Raw genomic sequence first — 25,920 nt, 5'->3', positions numbered from 1 at the left:
TACCCATAGCAGTGCCGCTGACTTGAAGGTATATATTGTCCCCAAATGTGAAATAGTTGTGGGTGAGGACAAAATCACAAAGTTCAGCCACCAGGTTAGCTGTGACATTATCAGGGATACTGTTCCTGATAGCTTGTAGTCCATCTTTGTGTGGAATATTGGTGTAGAGGGCTTCTACGTCCATAGTGGCCAGGATGGTGTTTTCTGGAAGATCACCGATGGATTGTAGTTTCCTCAGGAAGTCAGTGGTGTCTCGAAGATAGCTGGGAGTGCTGGTAGCGTAGGGTCTTAGGACAGAGTCTACATAACCAGACAAGCCTGATGTTAGGGTGCCAATGCCTGAGATGATGGGGCGTCCAGGATATCCAGGTTTATGGATCTTGGGTAGCAAATAGAATACCCCTGGTCGGGGTTCTAGGCATGTGTCTGTACGGATTTGTTCCTGTGCTTTGTCAGGGAGTTTTTTTAGCAGATGGTGTAGTTTCTTTAGGTAATCCTCAGTGGGATCAGAGGATAATGGCCTGTAGAATGTGGTGTTAGAGAGCTGTCTAGCAGCCTCCTGGTCACATTCCAATTTATTCATGATGACGACAGCACCTCCTTTGTCAGCCTTTTTGATTATGATGTCAGGGTTGTTTCTGAGGCTGTAGATGGCGTTGTGTTCAGCATGGCTGAGGTTATGTGGCAAGTGATGTTGCTTTTCCACAATTTCAGCCTTTGCACGTCAACGGAAGCAATCTATGTAGAAATCCAGTCTGTTGTTTCGACCGTCCGGAGGAGTCCATGCAGAATCCTTTTTTTTGTAGTGCTGGTAGGGAGGATTCTGTGGGTTAGTATGCTGTTCAGAGGTATGTTGGAAATATTCTTTGAGTCGGAGACGTCGAAAGTAGGATTCTAGGTCACCGCAGAACTGTATCATATTCATGGGTCTGGAGGGACAAAAGGAGAGGCCCCGAGATAGGACAGACTCTTCTGCTGGGCTAAGAGTATAGCTGGAAAGATTAACAATATTGCTGGGTGGGTTAAGGGAACTACTGTTGTGGCTGCTTGTGGCATGTAGCAGTTTAGATAGTTTAGTGTCCTTTTTCCTTTGTAGAGAGGCAAAGTTTGTCTTGTAAATGGCTTGTCTAGTTTTTGTAAAGTCTATCCATGAGGAAGTTTGTGTGGAAGGTTGGTTTCTTATGAGAGTATCCAGTTCTGAGAGCTCATTCTTAATCTTTCCCTGTTTGCTGTATAGGATGCTGATCAGGTGGTTTCGCAGTTTCTTTGAGAGTGTGTGACACAGTCTCTCAGCATAGTCTGTGTGATATGTAGATTGTAATGAATTTTTTACCTTTAGTCCTTTTGGTATGATGTCCATCTGCTTGCATTTGGAAAGGAAGATGATGTCTGTCTGTATCTGTACGAGTTTTTTCATGAGGTTGATGGATTTCCATTCCATACGGCTAAATGCAGTGCCTTGCATAATGACATTTTGTATATGGCTCCTGATTCCAAACATGGCTTTGTGCCTCTTGTGGAGGTGGTTTCCCAGCCAGATGGATGATTCAGAAGAGAAAATCTTACTACTGCAATTGCAGCTCTGGGAGCAGCTGCTATGTATTCTGGGAAGGAAAAGGCAGGAGTAGATGCTAGAGAGAGGCTCTGACTTTTTAAAAGCCTACCAGAGCTGTTGATGAGCATCATCATCTCCTTACTCTTGAGGAAATATACGAGACGCTACATAGGAGGGCACTCCTCTATGAACTCATTACATTAGTTCATAGCCTCCATAACACAGGAGGCATGACCAAAAACATCACAACACTATACAATACTGGAAGTCTGCTTTTTCTTCTATCAATACTATGATACATGTGACCCACTTCTTCCATTTTAGATCTTGATCTCTGAATGGTATAACTTTCTGTACTTAGTGTCTGTTTCTCTTAGCCAGTTCTTACCATACTTTGAACTAAAATTAAGCAGACATCCTGAGGGTTACAAACCATTTTGTAGTACCATGGCTATCCGTGCTGTGTCTCAAAAAAATATAATATAAGGGAAGCATCTCAGAATAATGACGTCCATTAAATAGAACCAAAATGTTAGTGCCCTCTGTTGATTAGATGCCATTACTATAACATAACATCTAAATAACTTAACAAAGTTAACTTAATAAAATTTAGATGTGTAACATTTAAATAACTTAATAAGTGCAAAAGATGGATGGATTGTACTGAAAATTGGAGGGAAAGGTATGAAAGAGCCTGCAAAAAACATTTTCACCATAAGCCAGGAAGGTAAGGAGAAAAATAGGGAAACAGTTATGCTCATATAAAAACAGTTTAGGGAAACAGTACTCAAGAGAATCTGGTAGCAACACAGGACAGACTAACTGAAGTTAGAGAGTTTAGGAAGAAAAGTAGTCAGTCTCAAAAGTGACACACCAGATTGAGTGAAAAACACTGAAACAGAGGCAAGATTACTCTAATATGCATATCCACAATATGTTTTGCAAAAAAGTTAATGCATTAAGCCTCACAACAGCCATGTGATATAGGTAGGGAATATTATTCAAGTAGTAAAAAAAGGGGTACACAATCTGTATTATACTCAACCTCCATCTAAAAAAATGGAGGTTCGAATTTCCGGATAGCCTGAAAAAAAAAATGTAATTATGTCTATCCATTTAAATACATAGAAAGAAATAATTAAGATTCACAAATACTTTGATGCATATAAACTGTGCCTTTTTCTGGTTTATGAAACAATAGGAAGCCACAGTTCAGTCTTGACTTTGGTAGTTAAATATACCTCAAAAAAGTAACAAACAAATAAAAGTTATTCCCACTGAGGTTATTCCCATCCAAGGCTTTTTCGTATAATAAGTTTGCTCTTGTATTTAAGGAGACTTGTATAGAGGAGTTCGTAAGTGCTTTACCCATTAGCTTTCTCTCAAAGAGCTTTGAAGTGGAAGTGAAAATGTAATTATCCCTCTTTTCTTCTTCCCTAGATTTTGCCCATCATTTTGGTAACTTCAAAGATAGCTACTAAAAATGGGCACAAGTCACATTTCCTTACACTCTTTTCCTGTGTCCTGCATTAGTACAGCACATCTCTCTCTCACACGCACAATCTTCATTTTGAAGCGTTATTGCCATCTTGCTGAAGTACAAGTGCTGGCAATAGACTTTTTCGGTGCCAGTTTGAGGAGGGGCAGCAGATAACCCAGACTGACCAAAATGGACAGTCTTATTTGAAGTGGGGGTGGGGTGCATGCGTGCTTTTTTTTTTTTTTTTAGAAGGGCAAGACCGTGACCTTGTATTAATTAGCTAGTCTCATCCAAAAAATTTTTTATCAATTTCCAGTGAAATTTAGCACAACATATTTTCAAATATCAAAAATTACAGACAGCACTTATGTAATTGTCCATTACATAGAAGACATCTCCCTATGCGCTATAATAAGTTAAAAACAAAACAAAGATGTCCAAGATAAGAAGGCAACTTCTGCTATGGATGACAAACTAATTTACAAGTAGTTCAAACAGAAGCGATCCAGAAAGAAGGAAAAATAAAAGATTAGAATACCATCTCAGTTTTCCATGTGGAAGTAATGTGATTTAGCAAACAGTAAGTAGAGGAGCACAGCTGATGAAATGGTCTATGGGGGTAAGGAGGTTCATAGAAATAGGGAGGCACAATATAGTGCAGTGACTTGAAAGCTAAAATTAATATTGTGGTTGAAAATGGGAGCCTATCTAAATTTTCCAAGAATCTTATGCTGCCAGTTGAGAGATGGCTTCAATATGAATAACTAAGGCTATCCCAAAACACCACCTCATGTCTGGTGGCTAGACAAGAGGAAAGTTAGAGGCTCTTCTATGCCAAAGTAGTAGCTCTAAAAGGGTTCTGATTGTTTCATTTGCTTGCATTACTACTTAAAGTAAGTTGCCTGCTACATTCAATATTCCTTGTTATAAGAACACCATACTGTGTGCTTTCTACTCCATACATTGTTATTTAGAAACATCAATAATAATTTCTGAATCAGAACTTGTTTTCTCTTAAATGCGTGTGGCCGATTATTCTAAATGAAGATGCATGAAACCCAAATAATACAACTTAATATACATAAATTTGTTGAAGAAAACAAACGTGAGCTAGAATACACAGGCTAGAGCAGAAAAAATAAACATGTGAACTAGACATGGGTCCAAAGCTGCAGAGATTAAAAAAAATGGATATAGATTGAAACAGAATATCACAAAAAAATTGAGGTGTTTAGATTCAGCCCCATCATTTCTAGTATAAGACTATTAAATAATCTACCTATCAAACAAATGCAATTCTTAAACTATTATACATATTCCTAATACAAACAATGCAACATGATACAGTCTCTAATAGTGATTTTAGAAAGATTTGCATTAAAGTGTAATATTTTCTAGAAAAAATAAAGTCCGAAGAGAGCTGTAGACATAGTTTTAAACTATTAATGTTTACATTCAAAGAAATATATAAATTTTATATGTAAAAACTGAAAAAAATGAATGGGACATCATCTACCTACCTACTCCACTTGCTGGACAACTGTAAATAAAAACAAGTATCTAATTTGTTCTTTAAACACATTTCACACTGTGCATAGTTCAAGGCTCTTTAAAATTAGTACTCACCAGCTCAAGAAAACTAAAGAAAAACAGCATTAAGAAACTAGAGGGGTTTTTGTGTTTGAAAAAAAAAAATAGTATACATGCACATGACCAGGTGATTTTATCAAGGAGCTACTGAGAAAGTAGCTTGAAGTCATTTAAATAGGTAAGGAATTTTAGGACAGATTCCAGCTCTTTCAACCTTCCCCATGGATCACTGGCAAGGTGAGGAAGTTATGCCCAATAAGTCACGCCAGTACCATTTTCTCTCTGTCTTTCAGTCCAATTCCCCCCCTTAGAAAACTAAAAAGGTTTGTTACTGTACCCATCCACTATGAATTAGTCTTAGTTTTGTTAAGCATAAGAAAATGTTATTTATGACTGTTTTTATTAATGGGTTAGAATACCAGCAGTAAGTGAGCAAAGTCTTAATTTCACAGACACAGCTACAAGGTTGAAGTATGAGAAGTAGCTGAGGCTCTGGATCTGTCACGAGATTCAGGAAAATAAATGTTAATTTATATTTCATTCACATTGAGATGGTTATCTTCAAAAAACTATGGCCTAGAATTTATTTTAACGAAACTGAATATTTATTCAAACAAATATCATAGGTCCCTTTGCTTGACAGAGATAAACTTCCCACTAACCAGTGGGAAAAGAGTGATTTTTTCAAGCCTCAAAATATGTAGTCTCCACATATTCTGGCCCAGGAAGTATACAGAGCATCTTCAGACAATAGCTGTGCATGCAAGTTTAGGCTGGCCAAGGAGTCTTAAGCTGTTGCTGGTGAGATATTTTAGGTAAAAGCTATACAATCCTCTATGTGTGTATAAGTATTATATATGTAATTTGTAACTAGTATATTAAAATGTTTCTGCACTTTCTAGAAGAGATTAGTGATGGCAATACACTATTTTGAAACCATCTTTTACGTTACCAGTTTGAAAAACCAGTAAACATGAACTCTAAAAGTACCAAAGCCTATAAAAAGATAAATAGAAGGCAACTCTAGTTAGGTAAATTTAATCAGGGAAACAAAACAACTTACAACCTAGCCTCTGTTTGTCAGAGGATGGAGATGGATGGCAGGAGAGAGATCACTTGATCATTGCCTGTTGGTCCACTCCCTCTGGGGAACCTGGCATTGTCCACTGTCGGTAGACAAGATACTGGGCTAGATGGACCTTTGGTCTAACCCGGTATGGCCGTTCTTATTTTTTAATCTTGCTTCAAGAATGTATATTTAAGAAAGTGTTTTGGAAAAGTGCATATAATAGAAGAGATCCCATTTTAAGCTACTTGTATTGCCAGATGTGCAGCCATTGTACATCCCATAAATATTAAAACACACAAGTTCAGATAAGTTGTTAAAATGCACTTACTTTTATTGTAGCAGGTTGCTAGCACACCTTTATCTGCAGGACTGGCACTAATGTGCCAAATTTCACCCGCTTGATGGATGAGAACATTTTTGTTTATAATGTTATTTTCATCATCAAAATCTATTATGTGAATCTACAAATACAATAAAAAGATAACATTAGGGCTCCACTGCTTTCCTGTGGGTCTTAATTATACATGATGACAGCACAGAACCATGTAATATGAGTTTTATGACTGATATCTACTTTAATTAATTGTTATACTAACAATATAACGCTTTAATTTCATGCAGGATATTTTCTCTAAAAAAGTGATTCTTATTGTGAAGAAATCCCTTTTGTTTATTTTCCTTGGTGTTGCGACTACAGAATACAACCACATTTTCCATTTGATGGTTAACAGAAAATAAGCTACTAGAGCCCTAAACTTGCAGCTCATCACTTTGATAGCAATTAACTGAAATGAAAGCATTCATACCCTCCATCTAAATGTCTAAGATAATTCTGTATCCAGATTAACATAAATGAATCTCCCTTAAATGGATAGAAGGAGGGATTATTAGTAGATGTAATAGGAAAACTGATGCCCTACTAGAAGTTTTTCAGCACTCTCTCTTCAACTACTGTATATACATCTGCACTTATCACCAACACATCAGGAAATCTGTCACCATTTAAAAAAAAAATTAGACAGGGGAAAAAATGTCAACCTTTCAACTTATAACCATGTAGTCAACTTAGAATCTAGCCAATTGTTTATAAGATTTAACAAGTGGTTTCAGGTGTTACTCACAACCCTCCCCCTTGCCAATTTTTTCTTTTGTTTTATAAACACTTTTTCCAATTTTTAAAAATTGGGTTTATTTCCTGAGCTACCATGTGGAAGACTCATACAAAAAGCAGGGGATACTGACTAAGACTGCCCCTGAAAAACAAACACTTAACATGCATGAGTAACTTTACCCATGCAAGTAAGCCCTATCAGAGGTTCAAGAACAGAACCCTCCGCCTGGCAAAGAAAAAAAAAATTAAACTAAAAACATCCTGGTCCCTACTATTAAATTATGTCATACTAAAGCTTAGCCACACCGTGCTGTAGGCCATTTTTTGAAGTGTTTAATGCACTAGATAGAACCAATCAGTCCAGTTTTAGGATTTGTTTGTTTAGTTTTGCAATACTGAGTATTCGCTACGAGATGATCTTGCTCTCAATCCATCAACTCCCAACCACAAGAAGGGTTATATCCTCTAGTCTCGTTCATCTCAAATTAGTATTCACCTTTTCCTCACTCTCTTCAGTGCTGCCATCTGCAATTACTGTCTTAAATTGGACTTTGGTTCCCCGATACTAGTACCATTCTCCTAGTCTCCTATCAGACTCTAAAACATCTAAGAATCTAAAATGCTCATCAGTTGCTCAAGGAGCCATCTCCCTCCAGTCATCATTTGATGACCCAAACGATGAATCCATCTATGAAGTGAGACATTATTCATCCCCTATACCAAGACATATCCATCTTCATGTCCAATTTAAAGTAACCCTCTGCCTTTCAAAAAATTGTCCCCGGTTTCATGTAACCTTAACTCTTGCTTGAGCATCATCTAATCTGCCAGACTCTACCTTGGCCTCCTCTATATCCTGTTCCCACAACTGCACATTATGACTTGTGCTGCCTCATCTATAACGATTTCTCCCTCATTTCATCTTTATATTTGACCTTCAGGCCTTCTCTTTTTAGCTCTTGACAGTCACGATAAAGCATGTTGTGAGACTCTTTATCAAAGGTAAAATGCATATTTGTACTGGATAAACTTACAATTCCAACTATTTGCAGACAAACTGGAAGCAAAATACCGTATTTTTTAATTTGAGACATGACGATAAAGAGAAGGCAATAGCAATGTAGACTGGAATTACAGTCAGTGGAAGAATTCTTCCTTTTATAATTCTTTGGCCTAACGTACTTCTAAACAGCCACATAGTTAGGACTGAAGGGCTATTCCTACGATGTCAATCTTTTACAATTGCTTCTCAGTCTTGCATCCCAGGATCCCTCCAGTTCACCATTTCAAGTAAGAGAAAGATTTATAGCAGGATGTTTAGAATGTGAGAATCACTGTACTATCCTGCATATGGAAAGATTCAAACTAAAAATTTATGCCAATGCTGCAGCACGCAGTACATCAGTCCTGCCTGTTTGCATCTTTTTCTTACTCTCAAAAAATGTGAAACCTTCTACTGAAATTATTAAGTAGACTCCTTGCAGTGCAATTGGTTCCCTAAAGGTGAACTACAAATCAAAAATCCATTTACTTCAGCAATGTGTATTATATGTCCCCCACTAACCAGGTTAAGTGGGTCATTCAGCACATAAACCAAAAGAGTACCTTTTACCATTATATAAGGCCCCTCAAAGTCATATAGACAGTTTCTACTCTGCTGTGAAGATTCTGCTTCAGCTGATCTCACAGCTACCAGGTAACTCTGCAGGAGCAAAGAGTCAACTCATGCAGGTTATGGATAAATCCTTGATTAAAATAAAATTTCACATTTGACAAAAGCTTATTTTTATATCCTCTTGGTGTAGGGAAAATATGAAATATCCTTCCTTGGTAGCTGTGACATACATCCTGGGTACAAGAAGAGATGCTACAGCAAAGTGTGAACATGTTGACCTGCTGTGAGTAAGAAGGGAGGGGGCTTAACAATGGAAAAAAAGTATTTTCTCTCCATGGTTTCTGTGCTAATGTTCTTCTTAGCCTGGCCATTGTGAACATTCAGCACACATTTCTAAAGTCAATGAAATCTTGTTAATTCTTCTGTCATTCATATTTAGTGTTTTCTTCAAATACATTTGGGCCAAATTTATACTTAACACAATCCGATGCCATAATGGCCAATTCTGGCAAACAAGACAGACCACTTCACATCACACTCTTATATGGGCTTCAACTCTGAAATGTACTAACCAATGTTGTCCAAGTAAGACATCAATCAAAAGTTAATGAGTGCACAGGTGAGTTAATAGATTAAATATAATCATGTGTTGTGTGAATTAGATACCATGGTGGCAAGCACCTTAGAAAGGGATAGAGTAAGCAAGTGGTAAGTAATGGCTTGTCAACATGGAGAAGTTTTCCAGTACAGCTATAGCTGAATAATGCCCGTGTGGATGCTCCAATCCAGAATTATTTTGCTTTGCTAATAAAAAATCACTTTTATGCCCGAAAAAGTGTCCCCACACAGGGAAATAATACCAATACAGAGATAGCAGAATAATTATTCTGCTATAGCTATTCTGGGAAAATTCACTATGTACACAAGCTGAAAGTAAGAACAATAACATGTTTAGTTTTCTTCCAAAATATTGAAAGTTCACAAAAGAATGATCATTCAACACTTCTGTCTGATTTTCTCCAGAACAAAATTTTACACAAATTTTTAAAGTTTTGTGATCCTTATAACTGAATACTTTTCGAGCCACACACAGTTGTGGCTTGTAATGGCTCAAGTCAGGAAAGTCCAATTCAAACAAGGTTGGCCAAATCCATTTTATAAGGAGATCCTTTCCTTCTCACCTCTAACTACCACCTCGGTTCCTCTTTCTAAATCAAAGGTTAAGGGAGTCACGTTAGGGCCTTGCAGAGAGTAAAATCCAACCCTTGCTTTCCCTGCTTGACAGTAGCAAAAACCCAGTACAGTGCTCTTTTCCTGTTCCGAGAGCTTCTATGCCCCCATTTCCATAGATGCGTGAAACAGCACTAGAAGGAGACAAATGTAGAAGCAGGGATGTTAAGCAGAGAACAGTACTTAAAGGGACAAGACCAAAGACCTTGCATCACCATCAGGGAGGGGAACTAGACAAGAGTAAGAAACAGAATGCATCAGTGAACAGAAGAGGATGACAGTGGGCAAATAAATAGGGACTAATACTTATATTTACCCCTTTCTGGAAAGGTTGTATGGAGAGAAAGCAGGCAGAGGACTTCACCTCCAGCTCTATGGGATGAAAGCATAGGACTTTTCAAAGTGGAACTGACCCCCAGGAGCCAAAAATACCCCTCTCCACAAGAGCCAGTGTGGCAGCATACACCGGTAGCTCTTGGATCCCTGCTAGGGCATCAGACTCTATTTACAAATGTGCAGTCTGCCCTAACTGGTTGTTAGCTCCAACTTCCTTCCTGCCCCCTTCTTTACAGTTCCTGTGCTGTAAGCCTGGTTCTCCCTGCCATCCATCTTTTCCTCTTTCCTTCTCCACATCATCCTCCACACTGATTCTCCTCCCATTCCTTCCTCCTCCTATTCCCCGCTCACCCCACCTCTGACCCCATAATAAAAAATTAAATAAAACCCATGGAACTAAGAATGTGTCAGATATCATGACGACTTTGCTTTTATATCTATATAGATTATCTCCATATCCCCCTTTACCCCACCTTCTAGGTGTTTTTAGATTGTAATGTCTTCAGTGTGAGGACTGTCTTTTCACGTGTGTTCAGATAGCAACATAGAATAGCTGGTATGAAACTATGGCACCTGGCATGCTTTACTATTATAAATTACACTGATTAAGTTATGATGGTGGAATGCCAAGTACTAGATATAGCATGCTAGATCTTAAAACCTGAGAACCATTGACATTCTGGGTGTTGCCATAACACAAATAATTTTATCATCACTTTTTATTATTATTATTCCTCCACTTTTAATATAAATGTTACAAATGAAGTGTTTTCTGTTTTCAATTAATCTTCTATAAATACCTCCATTTCTTCTGCTGCAAAGCGGTTTTTGAACTTTCTACCTCCATAAATCAGGACAGCTCTGGGACTAGCTTTCTTCTATGACACACCTTTATGTGACTTGAAACAAAACAAGAGATTCTGCATATATTGATGCTATATGAAAAAAAACCCTGACCATGTAGCCCCTGGTTAGAAGTCACAGCACCAAAGGTGCCAGCCAGCTACTAAAGATAGGTCAAGTAATGGGAAAAAAGGTGGTGTAGAATTAAGCAACAGTGATCGAAGCCTATAGTATTTCTTGGGGATTAATGACTAGCTGGGAGAAGATAATGGCCCTTGGCTGTGCTTCATGCCATCAACCACAACTATTTGTTAATAGCTCACTAAAAGCACTGCACCTCTATTGTTAGTGCTATTCCCTTGAAAGAGAGAAAAAAAGTCAGATAGTGAAAAAGTGTTAGATGCAGGTTCAACATGTATGTACAGGGCTAGAGTAAAGAATTAATGTCCACAATCACCTTGTCAGAATCATGTCAACATTTCCTTTTCAGTAAATGTTAATGATTTGAAACTCATTGGATATTAGGCAATAACTAGAGAGTACTTCCTCCTTAAAAATTAATAACTAAATCCTCGGCTAAATACTCCGTGAAGTCAAAGATAGTTTATCCTAGGCAAAAAACTAGATGTAATTACCCAGTTAGTATAAAACACCTTCACAGTCAATAGTTAATCTTCGGGCATTTCACTATCTGAGATATAACAATGAAAAAAATTTTGCTCCTTTGTTTTTTTTAAACTGATTTTTTTCTGTGTCATTTTCTTCTCCCTCTGCCAACCATAATGTATACAGATATATAACACAACACCCAGATTTTTATACTTTGAACAGCTTCTCTTCTCCCTTGCACGCTAGGTTATATTTAACAGGACAAAAACAAAATAATCTGAATTTTGAAAATAATACTCTAGGAACATTGCTCCCTTCCCTACATTTTCTATCATGTCTCCTCATTCTCCCAATCTTGGTATGTTTTTTATTTTACATCATGTTCTCTATCAATTGGAAGGAGTAAGCTTTTCGGGGCAAAGGTCTGGTTTTCATACTACAGAGTGCCAACATGCCTATACGAACAAACAAGGTGAAACCGTTGTGTTTGCTATGCCATTATGGATGCTGTGTTCAGTGGTCAAACTGGGGCAAAAGGTGGTGGTACTGTTCCAACCATATGAACTACCAAAGTGAGACAGTGCTCACACTGGATTGTGCAGCTTTTCAAAATATGATTATGCATGCCCTCTGAGCTCAGCTCCCCATTGACAAAGCTTGACTTTGTCCATGCACTCTGCTCAGCTCCTTCTTGACGGAGGGGAGGGGAACATCTTTCAAACTTAACACATACTAATAACACCAAAATGAGACATTCACAGTAAGTCTGTGATTCTCTCTCCTTTCTCACATGAAAAACAAAACAGTTCATGTTGACATTTAAGTTACTATTGGCCATCTGAGACTAAACTTCACTGAGATGAATAGAGATGAGCTTCTGTTCCAGGCTCTCACCACTCTCTAAACATCTTTACATCATTTATACCCCTCACATTTGAGGTTTTCTTCAAAATCATAACAGCTAGAGATTGGCTTTAAAAAAAAATGAAAGCTGAGATTCTGGAGAATAAGAAAGAAGCTTGAGAGAAGTGTCAGCACACTGTACCACCATGCACCTCCTGAATCCAAGCTCTGTTTGTGTGCTAAAGGTATTAGTGAATAAATACTGTTACTGAAACTATTCTAATGTGAAAAGTCAGTGACTGTACTAACACTATGGGTTTTTTAATCTAGTTTAGGGCTCCAGCCTGCCTTTATATTGAAGGGCATGTCCTAATTTAATCTTATAAAAAGTCAGCTATTTTACTTTTACAAGGACAGATTGGACAAAATAGGCAGCAGTGTATAGGCTGTACGTCACTGTAGCCCTTACTCCCTGCAGAAACACAGCGATGGAAGTTTTATGGATATTCATAGGCAAAAAATGAAGTTAGGCTCATGGAAATAGAGCTGTAGACAATTATTAATTAAAACCTAAAGGCCCAGATCCTGCCAATACTTACACATACATGTCTTTAAGGAGTTCCATTGAAGTAAATCATGAGGGCCTAACTACGATTTCAAAATGGAAAGCAGGATTTTACTTTAATTGGGTTACCTGTTCTGCAGTTTAAAATGGTTCTACAAAATCAAAAGGAGTAACTTAGTACTAGAATTGGTCAAGTAATATTTATTAAATAACTAATTTGATTAATTTTGCAATTTCTCTCAAATAAGTTATTATAAGCTTTTTAAAATTAATTATTCACCAGTCTTAGAAAGTTGGGTGACTATGAAAATATATTATCCTTTAAAAAAAAAAAAAACGACATCTCATTCACCTAACCACTTATCAAAACGTGTACATTTTGTTCACATAATACGTATTTTTAAAATAAAGCATCTAATGCTCAAACTTGGCAGGAAAATGAAGTAATACACTGGTAAAAAGTTGAAGAATATTCCTGATACTTAACGTATTATTCTGACAAAAGTTTACCTGATTATCATATTTGAGAGACTGTGTCCCAACCAAAAATCGAATTGCATCCGTTTCTGCTATCTGGGGTGTTAAAGCACGGGCCTAGCAAAAAAAGAAAACCATTATAAAAACACAATGCAATACATTATTAATAATTTGTGAAAATCTTGGAACATAAAAGACACCCCAGTTGATCACCTTAAGCACCAAACTTTTACACTACATCTTTCTCCTAAACTTTATCTGTATTTAGGCTATTTACGTACGTTTTTTTAATGAAGGGATTGCTTCTCACATCTGTAAAGTACATACATGCTCTGGGTGCTAAATAAATGATGTGTCCATATTTATTTAAAAAAAAAAACACACACACACAATTCAATGTTAAGGATTTCTCCCAAATTAATTCTTCTTAATGAACTCAGAATCATGAAACCTGGGAAGGAGGCAAAAGTGACTTCAAAAATACTTAAGGCCGCTGCAATGACAAAGGGCATTCTTGAACAAATTATTCAAAACAAATATTTTACACCTTTAAGTAAGATTCCTGAACCCACACGGAAAGTCACCAATTCATAGAATCATAGAATATCTGGGTTGGAAGGGACCTCAGGAGGTCATCTAGTCCAACCCCCTGCTCAAAGCAGGACCAATCCCCAGACAGACTTTTGCCCCAGATCCCTAAATGGCCCCCTCAAAGATTGAGCTCACAACCCTGGGTTTAGCAGGCCAATGCTCAAACCACTGAGCTATCCCTGGGGTGCAGAGATTAGAGGCCAGGAGTCAGATCCCCAGGCCCCCCCTTCTAGCCCCTAGGGAGACCCCCTTGCCATGACGCACTGGCCTTTCCTCCATCGGGGGTTCCCCCATACCATTCTTTTCCCTACTATTCACAGGAAAGAGCAAGCTAGAAGGAAAGAAGTTCTTGGTCCGCCTTGCTTTTCAACATTAAGCCACTAAAGCTAAGACCATATTAGAATGACCATAATGGAAATGATCATCCTCTGCTTACTCATAAAAAAGGCACAGTACTGGCAGTGATAATGCAGCCATTCCCACCCTACCCTGCCAATTTCCTCAACCCTGTGGTAGAGGATATTTCAGTCTTTGGCCAGCTTGCTAAAGAGACCAATAAGGTGCTGTAATAAAACCTCAGATAACTTTGGAATTCACATCCCTACTTGCTCTTAAATATCCCAAATCTGTCGACACTCCAGGCATGCTGCAAAGCCCATATTTTTAAGCAGGCATTTTGGAAGGACTGAGGTAGCTAGTAGCTCTGCCTATCTCCACTACACCCATTCTTTTTTGTCTGACTGATAGTTAAATGCTGGGAGATTAAGGTGCTGTTTTATTTACAATAGCCTTACTGATTAAGAATCTATTTTTAATTGATGATTAAGGTGGCTAGAACTTTGGAGAGACATGCTTTTAAGAGTGTTATTATTTTATCTATTTCATTTTAACCACAAGTTAATTACAGAATAGTATTTTGGAAAAAACACCCTTAGATCTTCATTGAATAAAACAAGCAGTCCGACCCATCTTTTGGGGGGTTATGATCAGATTGGACCTGGAGTTCAGAATTCATTCTGAAACACCACTGAACAGATAAACATTTCAGATGCTAGACTGAACACTGATTTAGATGAAAAACTACATTTTCTACTTTAGATTTAAACCTGACATGGGTAACAAGTGAAATGAGTTTACTGGTCAAAAACTAGTACACTGTGAGCATTTAAACAGATCATAAAGTGAGTAGAAATTTTGATTCAACTGACAGTTTGTTCTCAGGACATGCTAAACTCTGAAATAATAGAAATGAATCACTATGGATTTACAATGTTACATCTATGCAATGAAACTTACATTACATCTACCTGCATTGGGTCTATACAGAGCTAATGTTACTAGTCTGTAGTGTTCAGTGACAGCAAGAAAGTTCACCAAAAAGCTTTTAATTTTTATATAAAATTTACAAAGTGGATTTTTCCCTCAGCCATGGTGAGAACTTCTTTTCATTTCAAATCCCCTGCCAAGTTCTTTTCACAAAAGCACCACTAGAAACAACCCAGTCATTACAAATCTCCTTCAACCAAATAGACTTCAGTTGTTTAACAAGTGGAGTAGAACAAAACAACAACAAAAAAGATCTCCTGGGTCTTTCATGGAATAAAGAAATACTGGTAAGAACTTTGTTTCCTCATCTTTAAAGAGCCTCTTCTTAAAAGCAGTTTAGACTCAAGGTGCACTTTAAAATAAAAGAAAAAGAGATAATGTCACCATATGCTGACATTTGTCTATGGACAATCAACTTTTTCTTCTTCCTTCCCCCTCCAAAAAAATTAAAAGTCGGAATTATATTTTCCCCCACTCTGCTGAAAATATTAAAAGTTTGTGTTAAATATCTGAAACTGTAATACATTTAAAAATAAAGAACTGACTTCCTACATGTTATCCTCATTCAAAGAATGGAAAATGCATCTGTGTTTATCAGATTTGTCAATAAGGGATTACCAGTATCTGAGACAGTTTGATTCTTAATAGAGATAATGGACCTTCAGATGGCCCATGCACAAGTATACAAATCTGTTATTTTTTAATTGTGACTACTCAGGCAAGTTGATTCAGAGAAAGTCACAACAGCAAAACAGCTATTGGTGTGCAGAAATTTCTGCCTACCATGCTGTGACCAATACTGCCTCTTGTTTAATTGTACTTCCTTGTTTGTGTATATCCATCTGTTGTCTTCGGTCTTAGACTTAAATTGTAAGCTCCTTGCGGCAGGGACTGTCTTTTTGTTCTGTGTTTGTACAGCACCTAGCACAATGGGGTCCTGATCCATAATTAGGGCTCCTCGGTGCTATAGCAATATAAATAAATAAATGATCATTTCAACAGGTGATAGAGGTACTTCAAATGGACAGGACATTTGCTTTGAGCATGTGGTCAATGTATAGGAGAGTTTGGCAACTGGTGGTCTAAGCTCCCCTCCCCTACCTTAATGACAAGCCTTGGTATTGAGTCACTGTGCACTGCTGCTGTCCTCCTCCACTTGAAGCATGCGCAGTCTAATTCACCAGAAAGCTTGAGATACAGAAAACTCCAGCCCCATAATCATATCTGCAATTGAATAGGTATAGATAGACCCTAGCTAATACTGAAACACAATGGTTATATGGAAAAGCATATGAACCACAGAGACATAATCTAGTCAAGTGAATAAAATGAATTGGCATTTTCATTTACTGCATCCTAAAGCAGTTTATAGAGCCATGAATTACATAGCTGGAGAGGAATAACCATATGCATGCAAAAAAGTGTCTATAATGCATCATCTGTTTCCAAGGTAGTAAAACTATCATACTTTTAGTACCAGCAGTATGAGCTCTGAGTCGATTTAAAACAACCCTTCCACTACAGCAAAAAAGGAGACAAGATATTACTTCAAGAAAACAAAGATTTGAGAGGTCACTGGGCATAGTGGTGGGCAGTGTGTGAAATCACTAAAAAGAGAAGTCTGACCTAAAAAGAGTTCTGTGTAAGTTCATCTCTCTCACCAACCGAAGTTGGTCCAATAAAAGATATTACCTAACCCATCTTGTCTTTCTACATTAAACATTCCAGAACTCCTATGCCAAAGTAGATGTGATGTTATCCAGTTATCAAGGAAAAGCTACTATTTGGGTAACTACATCTGACCCTGGCAGATTAAATTGAAACAAAAATTTAAAAAAATTATGTTTGCTAGTCACCAAAAGAGGATTCCCATAACCCTGGCAGGCAGTGGAGAAGAGACTTTTATCTCACCCTGGCTGGTCATGTGCAAATTAAGTATTGTATAGTTCACAATGGACACCCATTTACAGTAAGAGGAGCATTTAAAAAGACTTGGACAGTTCAGCTTAAAAATGAGACAACTAAGGAAGGGTATGGTAGAGGTTATAAAATCATGAATGGCATGGAGAAAGTCAATAAGGAGTGTCATTTACCCCTTCACATAACACAAGAACCAAGGTCACCCAATGAAATGAATAGGCAGCAGGTGTAAAACAAACACAAGGAAGTACTCCTGCACACAGTGCATAGTCAACCTGTGGAATGTTGTGAAGGCCAAAAGTAACAGGTTCAAAAAAGAACTAGGTAAGTTCATGGAGGATAGGTCCATCAATGACTATTAGACAAGACAGTCAGGGATGCATCCCCATGGTCTGGATGTCCTTAAATCTCGGACTGCTAGAAGCTGGGACTAGAGACAGAGGACGGATCACTTGATAATTTCCCTGTTATGTTCATTCCCTCTGATGCATCTGGCACCAGACACTGTCCAAAGACAGGGTATGGGGCAAGATGAACCATTGGTCTGGCCCAGCATGGCCATTTTTATGTTCTTAGAGTCTGAGCAAAATGTTAATCAATAGATTGTGAAGGCTGAAGGAAAAAACAAAAATAGCCTGGTTATCCTGCTTAGGAATAAGACAATGAACTTTTGAAACTGTATCTAGGGTGCAGATGAAAACAAAGTATTCCTTCAATCTCTGAGGACAAGCTGCCAACAAGCTTGATTTTATGAGTTGGTATCTCAGACAACCTGGTTGAAAATGATGAGAAAAGGACGTGGGGCAAGCTATTTTGTAGAATATAGTGAAATGCCTTATTAGTTAAGTTTAGGCTTTAGAAAGTGTGTTATGATTTTGTTTCATATGTAACCATTTGTTTCCAATATTCTCTATCACTTGTATCTCTGTTCTTCAATAATAAATGTATTATTGTTTTCATTATCTAAGTGCTGTATGTTAAGTAGAGTAGTGATACTGAGTTCAATCTTTCAAGCTGGTGTGTACTATTCCTTGAGGAACAGTGGATCTAAGAGTTCCGAGAGTGCTCAGGGGAACAAGGGTTGAGCACTCCAGAAGGGACGGCTGGAGGACTCAGAAGTTGGTGTGTGCCTATCACCAGCCTGTAGAGAGAGAGCGAGGCCTAGAAGGTAGTGCTTGTCTTGTCAGAGGCTGGAGGTTTCAAGGTACTGATCCACAGCAGGCACAATACTTCCTCCTGCTAAGGGCAGGTGGTGGCCTGGTCCCTCACAACCCTCAGTACCCATAGGAAGTGTCACAGCTTCTTCAATCATTATATCACCTTCTCCTTCAAAGACAGGTTTACAGATCCTTTCAAGAAATGTCTCATATTTGCAGAACTAGAGAATTTAACCTTTTTCTCCCTCACACTCCTCTCCCAAAGCAGCTTAGATTGGTACAGTCTAACCCTGGCAAAATTACCTTTCATCTATGTGGAGTTAATGGTAGCAAAACGAACAAGGATAGCTTTTGCTTTTGTTTTGGAGACAAATTAGTGACCCAGGAAAGTTCCCAGTCCAAGAAACAGAAACCCTGGCCCATGACAAACCCTAGACTCCTGAATGGTAGAGAAAGACATGGGTGGCTGCCACCCAATGTTAGTAGACCCCATTAAATACACTAGTGATAACCAGGAGGATAGGATTTTTCAGAAGTGCTCAGCATCAGCCTAAATTTGATACTTTTGAAGTCAATGGGAGTTTACCATTGATTTCAATGAAAGCAGAGTTAGGTCAATACAGAGAGCTTTGGTCTAAACAATAATGCATCAGTTTTTAAACACAAACTTCAGTCCCTGAGTTATGTAAAAAGAGTAGATGTGAGGAGCAGCACTATTAGAAAAAGAAGCTCTGTACACTAAGCAACTGTTGGTCTATCTATGAATTATTGATTAAAATATTCTGGTCTCTTTACCCTATTCCATACAATAAGAGAAATATAGAACTGGAAGGGACTTCGAGAGATCACCTAGTCCAGCCCACTACATTGAGGCAGCACCAAATATACCTTTGATCATCCCTTACAGGCGTCTAACTTATTCTTAAAAACCTCCAATGGTGAGGATTCCACAACGTCTACTCCTGGGGGAACTCTGCGTGTAGGAGCTGGATTTTATAATGTACTATGAGAATTAATGTATGATTTGATTTCATCCTGTCAGCCACCCTTTTTGACTAGCAGAAAGGAATGACAGACCAGAACAATCCTTATGACCGATTATGGTCACCCTTTTGTTTTAGGATAAGTTATAATGTCTACTATGGTTTCCTGTATGTATTACTAATTAGGCACTCTAGTTAAATATACATTTCTTTGTTTTAAGGTTTTAGTAAGTAAGAGACAGGCTTCTCTACTGTGTCTATGTTAAGTAGATTAGAGGAATATTGAAGGCCTGGGTCTCAATGTAAATTGTCTTGGTTATTGATTGTAAAACTTAGCAAGGTTTAATTTGCAATGCCTTTTTGCTCGATATAAAATACTACTGTTTGTATTCTCAATCTGTTTGTGTGAATGAGGAATGTATGCATCAGGAAAAGATAAGGTGCGAAGGCCATTCTTATAGCCAGAGTCAAGGAAGAAGTAGTGAAGAGACTTAAAGATCAAAGAATCATCAATGCGCATCCATAATGAAGGGCAGATTAACGACCCTGAGGTGAAGGCTGGCATCCCTAAGGGCAATTGATTAAATCAGAACAAAGGACAAGATGACCATCTCTGAGGAGTATTGGAATGTTTACACCAATTAAGAAGTAACCAGTCACAAACTGACACAGCAAAATCCATAGGCTTCAACAGAGGAAAAAAAAACTATAAGAACAGGGTGCTCGGCCATGGGACTTTGGGTTCATCTTGCCACACTCCAGGAGCATCAGATCGTGACCAATAGAGCCCCGCTCCACTCTGCGACCAATCTGGCTGGCCACTAGATTGATCCAGACTCTGGACTGGTAACTATAAACATCACTGCAGGAGTGTGAATGTGTGTCTAAAAAGCATATGCCAACTGTTATATTTTCAATAAATGCTATGTATTTACCTTCCTCTATAAAGATCCCGGGTGCTTTGTATGAGCGTAACATGCGCACTGTGCACACTCAGAATTCACGGCCCCGTGGATCTCTTTGCTTCCCCACAGAAAAATGGCTGCTGACATGAAATAAAAGGGTGGTAATATGTCCCTCCCCAGCAGTGCGGGCACATCGTTTTGGGTGCCCGGAGCAGCCAGCAGAGAGGTAGGTCACTGGGGGAGGTGGGGTGGAGAAAGGAAGGTGGTGCTGGAGACACCCCAGCCAGTGGCTCCTACCCTGTGCCAGGCTAGTCCCGGCTGGGCAGAGGGCAGGGGAGGATGGGACTTCCTCTTCCCCTGCAAGGAGCAGATGGGACCCGGTCAGACCCACCCCAAGAAACCTTCCCCAGTTGCAAGAAGCACCACTCCACACCCCTCCCCCCACCACTTCCTGCCCCCATCACTCATCAGCAACGGGCGGAGGGATCATTGTACAGGGAGCTGCTCCCCCATCCGCACAAACCCTGTGCATCCTGACCCCCCCATACCCAAAACGTTACCCTCCCACACCCAGAACCCCATCACCAAGCGCCCTGCACCAAAATGCCCACCACACCGAGCCTCACCCCCTGCACCCAGACCCCCCCACTGAGCTCCACCACCCTGCATCTGGACCCCCACTCCTGCACCTAGACCATCTCCTGCTGAGCCCCCTGCACTGAAAACCCCACACTGATGAGCCACACCCTCCCTGCACCTGGACACCCCAACGAGCTCCCCTGAGACTTCTACCCCAATGAGCCCCAACCAGCTGCACCCAGACCCTCGACCCCACCAAGCCCCACTCCTCCAGTACCCAGACCCCCCCACTGAAGCCCCAACAGTCAAGCCAAGCCCCATCCCCCCAGACCGTCCCTGCTGAGCCCCAGCCACCTCGGCCCCTGTGCAGAGTCCCATTCCCCTTCGCACTCCGACCCCCCAGTGAGCCATCCGCACACAGATTGCCCCACACAGAACCCTCTCACTCCACACCTGGATCCCCACACACTAAGCCCTTCCACACTTGGATTCTGCTGGGATGAATCTGCCTGACCCACCCCTGGATCAGGGGCCAGAGCTGGGCATGCATGCGAGACTCTGTCCCTCTCACTTGCTATCACGTGCCCAGGTTTTTTAACCTTTCCTCATAAGTTAGGTTTTCTAAACCTTTTATCATTTTTGTTGCTTTCCCCTGGATGCTCTCCAATTTGTCCACATCTTTCTTAAAGTGGGGCACCTAGAATTGGACATAGTACACCAGATGAGGCCTCACTAGCACCAAGTAGAGCACGACAGTTACCTCCTGTGTGTTACATGTGACACTCTTGTTAGTACTCCCCAGACTTATATTAGTCTTTTTTTTTTTTTGCGACTGCAAAGAAAGGTGACAAATCTTAGAAACTGTCCCAGATTGAAGTGTCAATACATTTGGAAAAAATTGATAAATTAAACAGTAATAAGTCACCAGGATCAGATGGACCCAAGACTTCTGAAGGAACTCAAATATGAAATTGCAGAATTACTAACTGTGGTATGTAATTATCGCTAAAATCAGCCTACATACCAGATGACTAGCGGATAGCTAATAGCACTCCAATTTTTAAAAGGATTCTGAGGCGATCTTGGCAATTACTGGCTAGTCAGTCTATCTTCAGTAGCAGGTAGACTGGTTGAAACTATAGTAAAGAACAGAATTATCAGACGCATAGATTAACACAATATGTTTGTGAAGAGCCAATATGGCTTTTGTAAAGAGAAATCATGCCTCACCAATCTATTAAAATTCTTGGGGGGAGAGGGGATGTCAACAAACATGCGTGTGAAAGTTACTAGTGACCCCGCTTAACAGCTAGCAGCCAGTATGTCAACCAGTGGCCATTAGGGGGAAGCAGATACCTCACTACACAGTAGCCTGAACTTTTGAACTGTCTTCTCTCCTCTGCCTTGAGGCAGAGGGAACTGGCTCCAAGCCTGGTTTCACTGACCAGATAGCAGAAGCACGGGTCTGGCAACCACCAATCAAGCGTTAACATAGCAAGGACCTTTGTCTGAATGTGTATAAAGGATCTGTAAAATGTGTGCAAGACAGAGTTTTTGTACCAAGGTGCAAAGCTCTCCTTTCTTCTGCAGAATAAAGCAACTCTTCCTTATCCCTGTCTGGCTGTTATTGGCTCTCAGCTAGGTGGACCTGATATTTCGGTGACATGTGGACATAGTGTATTTAGATTTTCAGAAAGCCTTAGACAACGTCCCTCACCAAAGGCTCTAAAGCAAAGTAGGCAGTCATGGGATAAGAGGGAAAGTCTGCTCATGGATCAGTAACTAATTAAAAGATAGGAAACAAAGGAATAAAAGGTCAGTTTTCACAGTTCAGCTTACAGATAGAAGCATAGACTAAGTTTCAGCAAGTTTTGTTTTGCAACAAGGCTAATTTTCAACTTTTAAGCTTACAAAGCAAAAGACTCTCCCAATGTAGGTCTTTTAAGACTTGAAACATGAGCTTTCCAGATAAAATTGTATTGAAGTCACTCTCCGCAACATGAGAAGGGAACCTCTCAAGGTACAGAAATGGAGAAAGAGGAGAAGACTAGACAAGAGTTTATTTAGGATTACTGTATATTTTAATTATCACTTGAAAAAGTTCCATCTTAGGTTTTTATACCCATCACAGTAGGATCTGAGCTGAAAAAGTTCAGTTAAGGTTTTGTACTGAAAGCAAACCAAATTCTTAATTCACAACTATTCTAAATCCAAGGTGGGCAGAGAGAGGGAAGAGATAAGAGGAGCATTTAAATAGTAGATTAAAATCTAATCTGTGGGTCAATAGTGTTTGTTGTTGTTTTTTTAAAAAATGCTGTTCTAACTAATAAAGAACATGGGTTTTAAAGTGCCATATTTTGGGGAAGAAGGTCTGAAAATACATGTAGAAAACGTATTTTAAGCATTTTTTTCCATTCTCTCCAATACTACAACCTATAGATTTACTTTTAGTATTGTGCTAGAGGTACAAGTTTAGGGACTAATATAGTTATACCTAGAATATCATTGTAAAATAACCTTTCAGGGAGAGATTTTGTAGTTAATGAGACTTCTGGGATAACTCATTGTTTAGTCTATCTGAATTAGAAGATTATAGGTCAGTAGTTCAACCCAAGTAGGTAGTACTGAAAAGTCAATGGTATGTGATGGAGTTTGGCAGCATGCATAAAGCAAGTTTGTAGTCTTTGTCCATCACACAAATACCACTACACCACAGTTTATAACCTTCTCAGCAGAAAGGCCAAGACAAAGGTGAGTATGATGTTGAGGCACACTGACAGGGCAACATAGGGAAATTTGTCCTGGTGCTGCACCTATTTGCAGATAACTTCAGACAAGAGGACATCTTTCACTAGTACTAAAATCAGTCAGCAACTTTAAAGAAAAAAATCTTTCTAACCCTTTGGGAATTCTGGATCATTACTCAAATATCCAAACATTCATGGGATAGCCAGTCTGGAAAATGTCATCATTCTAAAAGCAAAACTACTTAATAACACATTCTGTAGAATGATGTGCCCTATTTCTCAGGTCTTCTCTCTTTACAGCCTTCTAGCTCTAAGCAAGCCTGTTGAAACAAGTGGGAAATATGATTGGCACAGTTCTCTTAGGACATGCAGTGCTAAATTTAAACTGTTAGATACTAAAAACTAACTTATCTTAGCTTTATTAGCATTATTCAATTCTATATTTGCCTGGGATCTCACTCTATGGGAAGAGAAGAGCCACTGTTAATTCCAGGCATAGAAGGGAACAGCAGCCCAAGGATGGAGTTGTGCCCTTGACAAAAGAGGGCCTAAATAACAGCTGGGCTCTCTTGATGTACTGCTACAGCAAGACCTCAGCTGGAGTTGGGTCCAAGGAGGTGGGTCTTCAGCAGACTGAGGGAAGAGCTTGCCTAAATATGACAGAAAAATTCTGGTCAGGGGAGCAAGAGTGGTTGGCAAGAGCAAACACCAAAGGTTTGGAGGATAAGAAAGGAATCATCCTGTGGTGACACGTACGTTGGCAATCCAAGGAACTGCATGAGGCAGCTTGTTTGTGAGAGCAGCAAAATGGCAATATGTCCACTTAACAGCAGGAAGTGATCTGCCTTGGAGAATCCAGCAAACAGCAGTAGCCAAAGCCCAATCAAACAGTTAGCAATTAGCCCTATAGGAAAGACAAGACAGACCAGAGTCGACATTCATTTGGCTAAGGAATGTACTGTATAAGGAAAGCACAAACGCAGGAACTCTACTTACGTTTCCTGGGCAGCATGCAACTGAGGCTTAGAACTGCCATTCATGAACAAATAGAAATGTTTGTGGCTTAGATTCAAGGCCCTGTGTACTATGAGATTATGTGGCTGCATAATTCTGTTTTGTAAGGCTGCCACATAAAGGGATGTCAGGGGCTTGGCAGCTGGGGAGACTGGAAGTAACTGAAGGAGCCAAACAAAATACAGGCAACAGAAAGAAGCACTTGCTCCAGCAGAATTTAAGAGCTCTCCAGAAGAGGTATTTCCCCCCAGCTGCAGTGCTTCCTCAGTGCTCCAGGAGAGGTTACATCAAAAGCTCTACCAAAGTGGAGCTGGGGATGGCTCCTTTCCTATCTCCCTTAAGAGAGCTATAAGAGGGAATGAGTCTATGCTGTGAAGTTCTTATTTAATTTATAGGCATTTCTATGGCACTCAATTTAATACCTAAGCACTTTACAAACTTGAATTTATTCATATGAAAAACAGAAATATTAGCCTCATTTTACAGATAGGAAACCTGAGGCACAGAGAAGTCAAGTGGCTTGCTTAAGGTCACACTGTAAGTCTATGGAGGCCAGAAATACCTAGGAATAATATTGTAGTCTGTAAGCTCCTTTGTGCCATAACCACAAAACTACACACCCTTCCTCCCCATTCCAAAACTGCTCCAGAGCAGAGCTCTGCCACATGGACACTTCCTCCTGCTCACCATTAACTTTTACAAATCCCCGGTTAGAGCTACATTCTCAGAAAGTCCATTCCCCTCTATGATCCCAACCAGGCCTAATTCCAGGAGATCCTCCCCAAGCATCTGCTGCATATTTCCCAGAGAGTAAGTGGAACAGCTCAGTGCAGAGTTTTGAACAATGATTAGGATGAGATCTAAACGATGTCGCCGCTAGAAACCTTCGTCACACAATTTACAGTTTATATCAGATAGTACTTTGCTTAGAACACAGCATACAGCCGTGATCCAAAATAAGAGACTAAGGGCTAGAGGTATTTAGGCATTTAATGCCCTTTAAAATCTGGAATTATCAACCCTGAAGAAATAGGAGGATGTATAGCCTCTGTGATCCAATCACATAATGGTAAAGTTATGATAGTCAAACTTGAGCAGATTTAACATCCAATAGTGTATGCACAAAAACAGCCCTGTGCTCTATTGACAATAAAAGTGAATACAACAGAACGGAAGGTACCCAGATGGGGCAACAGGGCTGATACAGAGAATCATCACTAATAATCCATCATTAAGCCATTCACTTGCCATTTCTTGGACCATTTCAGTTTTGGACCTGCAAAAAAACTATCCTGTTCTGACATGAAAACACAATGATATGATTATGAATTTGTCCTACAAGCAAAAATTAGTTAAGGGGGAAACTATAGCACCA

At 39.4% G+C, this 25,920-nt stretch overlaps 1 protein-coding gene across 3 annotated transcripts in view; it reads right to left on the bottom strand.

The window, feature by feature from the left end:
• EIPR1 (EARP complex and GARP complex interacting protein 1) overlaps positions 1-25,920 on the bottom strand; it is a 168,808-nt gene that overhangs the window by 141,278 nt on the left and 1,610 nt on the right. For 2 of the 3 annotated variants that reach the window (XM_065587745.1, XM_065587746.1), the window contains exons 2-3: positions 13,357-13,440; positions 6,023-6,155 (exon numbers count right to left, since the gene is read on the bottom strand). In XM_065587745.1, the coding sequence (XP_065443817.1) occupies positions 6,023-6,155; positions 13,357-13,440 (217 nt within the window). The remainder of the gene's footprint in view (positions 1-6,022; positions 6,156-13,356; positions 13,441-25,920) is intronic. The other variant, XM_065587747.1, reaches the window with a different exon arrangement.

This window comes from Chrysemys picta, chromosome 3, assembly GCF_011386835.1.
Source record: "Chrysemys picta bellii isolate R12L10 chromosome 3, ASM1138683v2, whole genome shotgun sequence".
NCBI classification, from domain to species: domain Eukaryota; kingdom Metazoa; phylum Chordata; order Testudines; family Emydidae; genus Chrysemys; species Chrysemys picta.
This window is presented reverse-complemented; position numbering and strand designations above follow the sequence as displayed.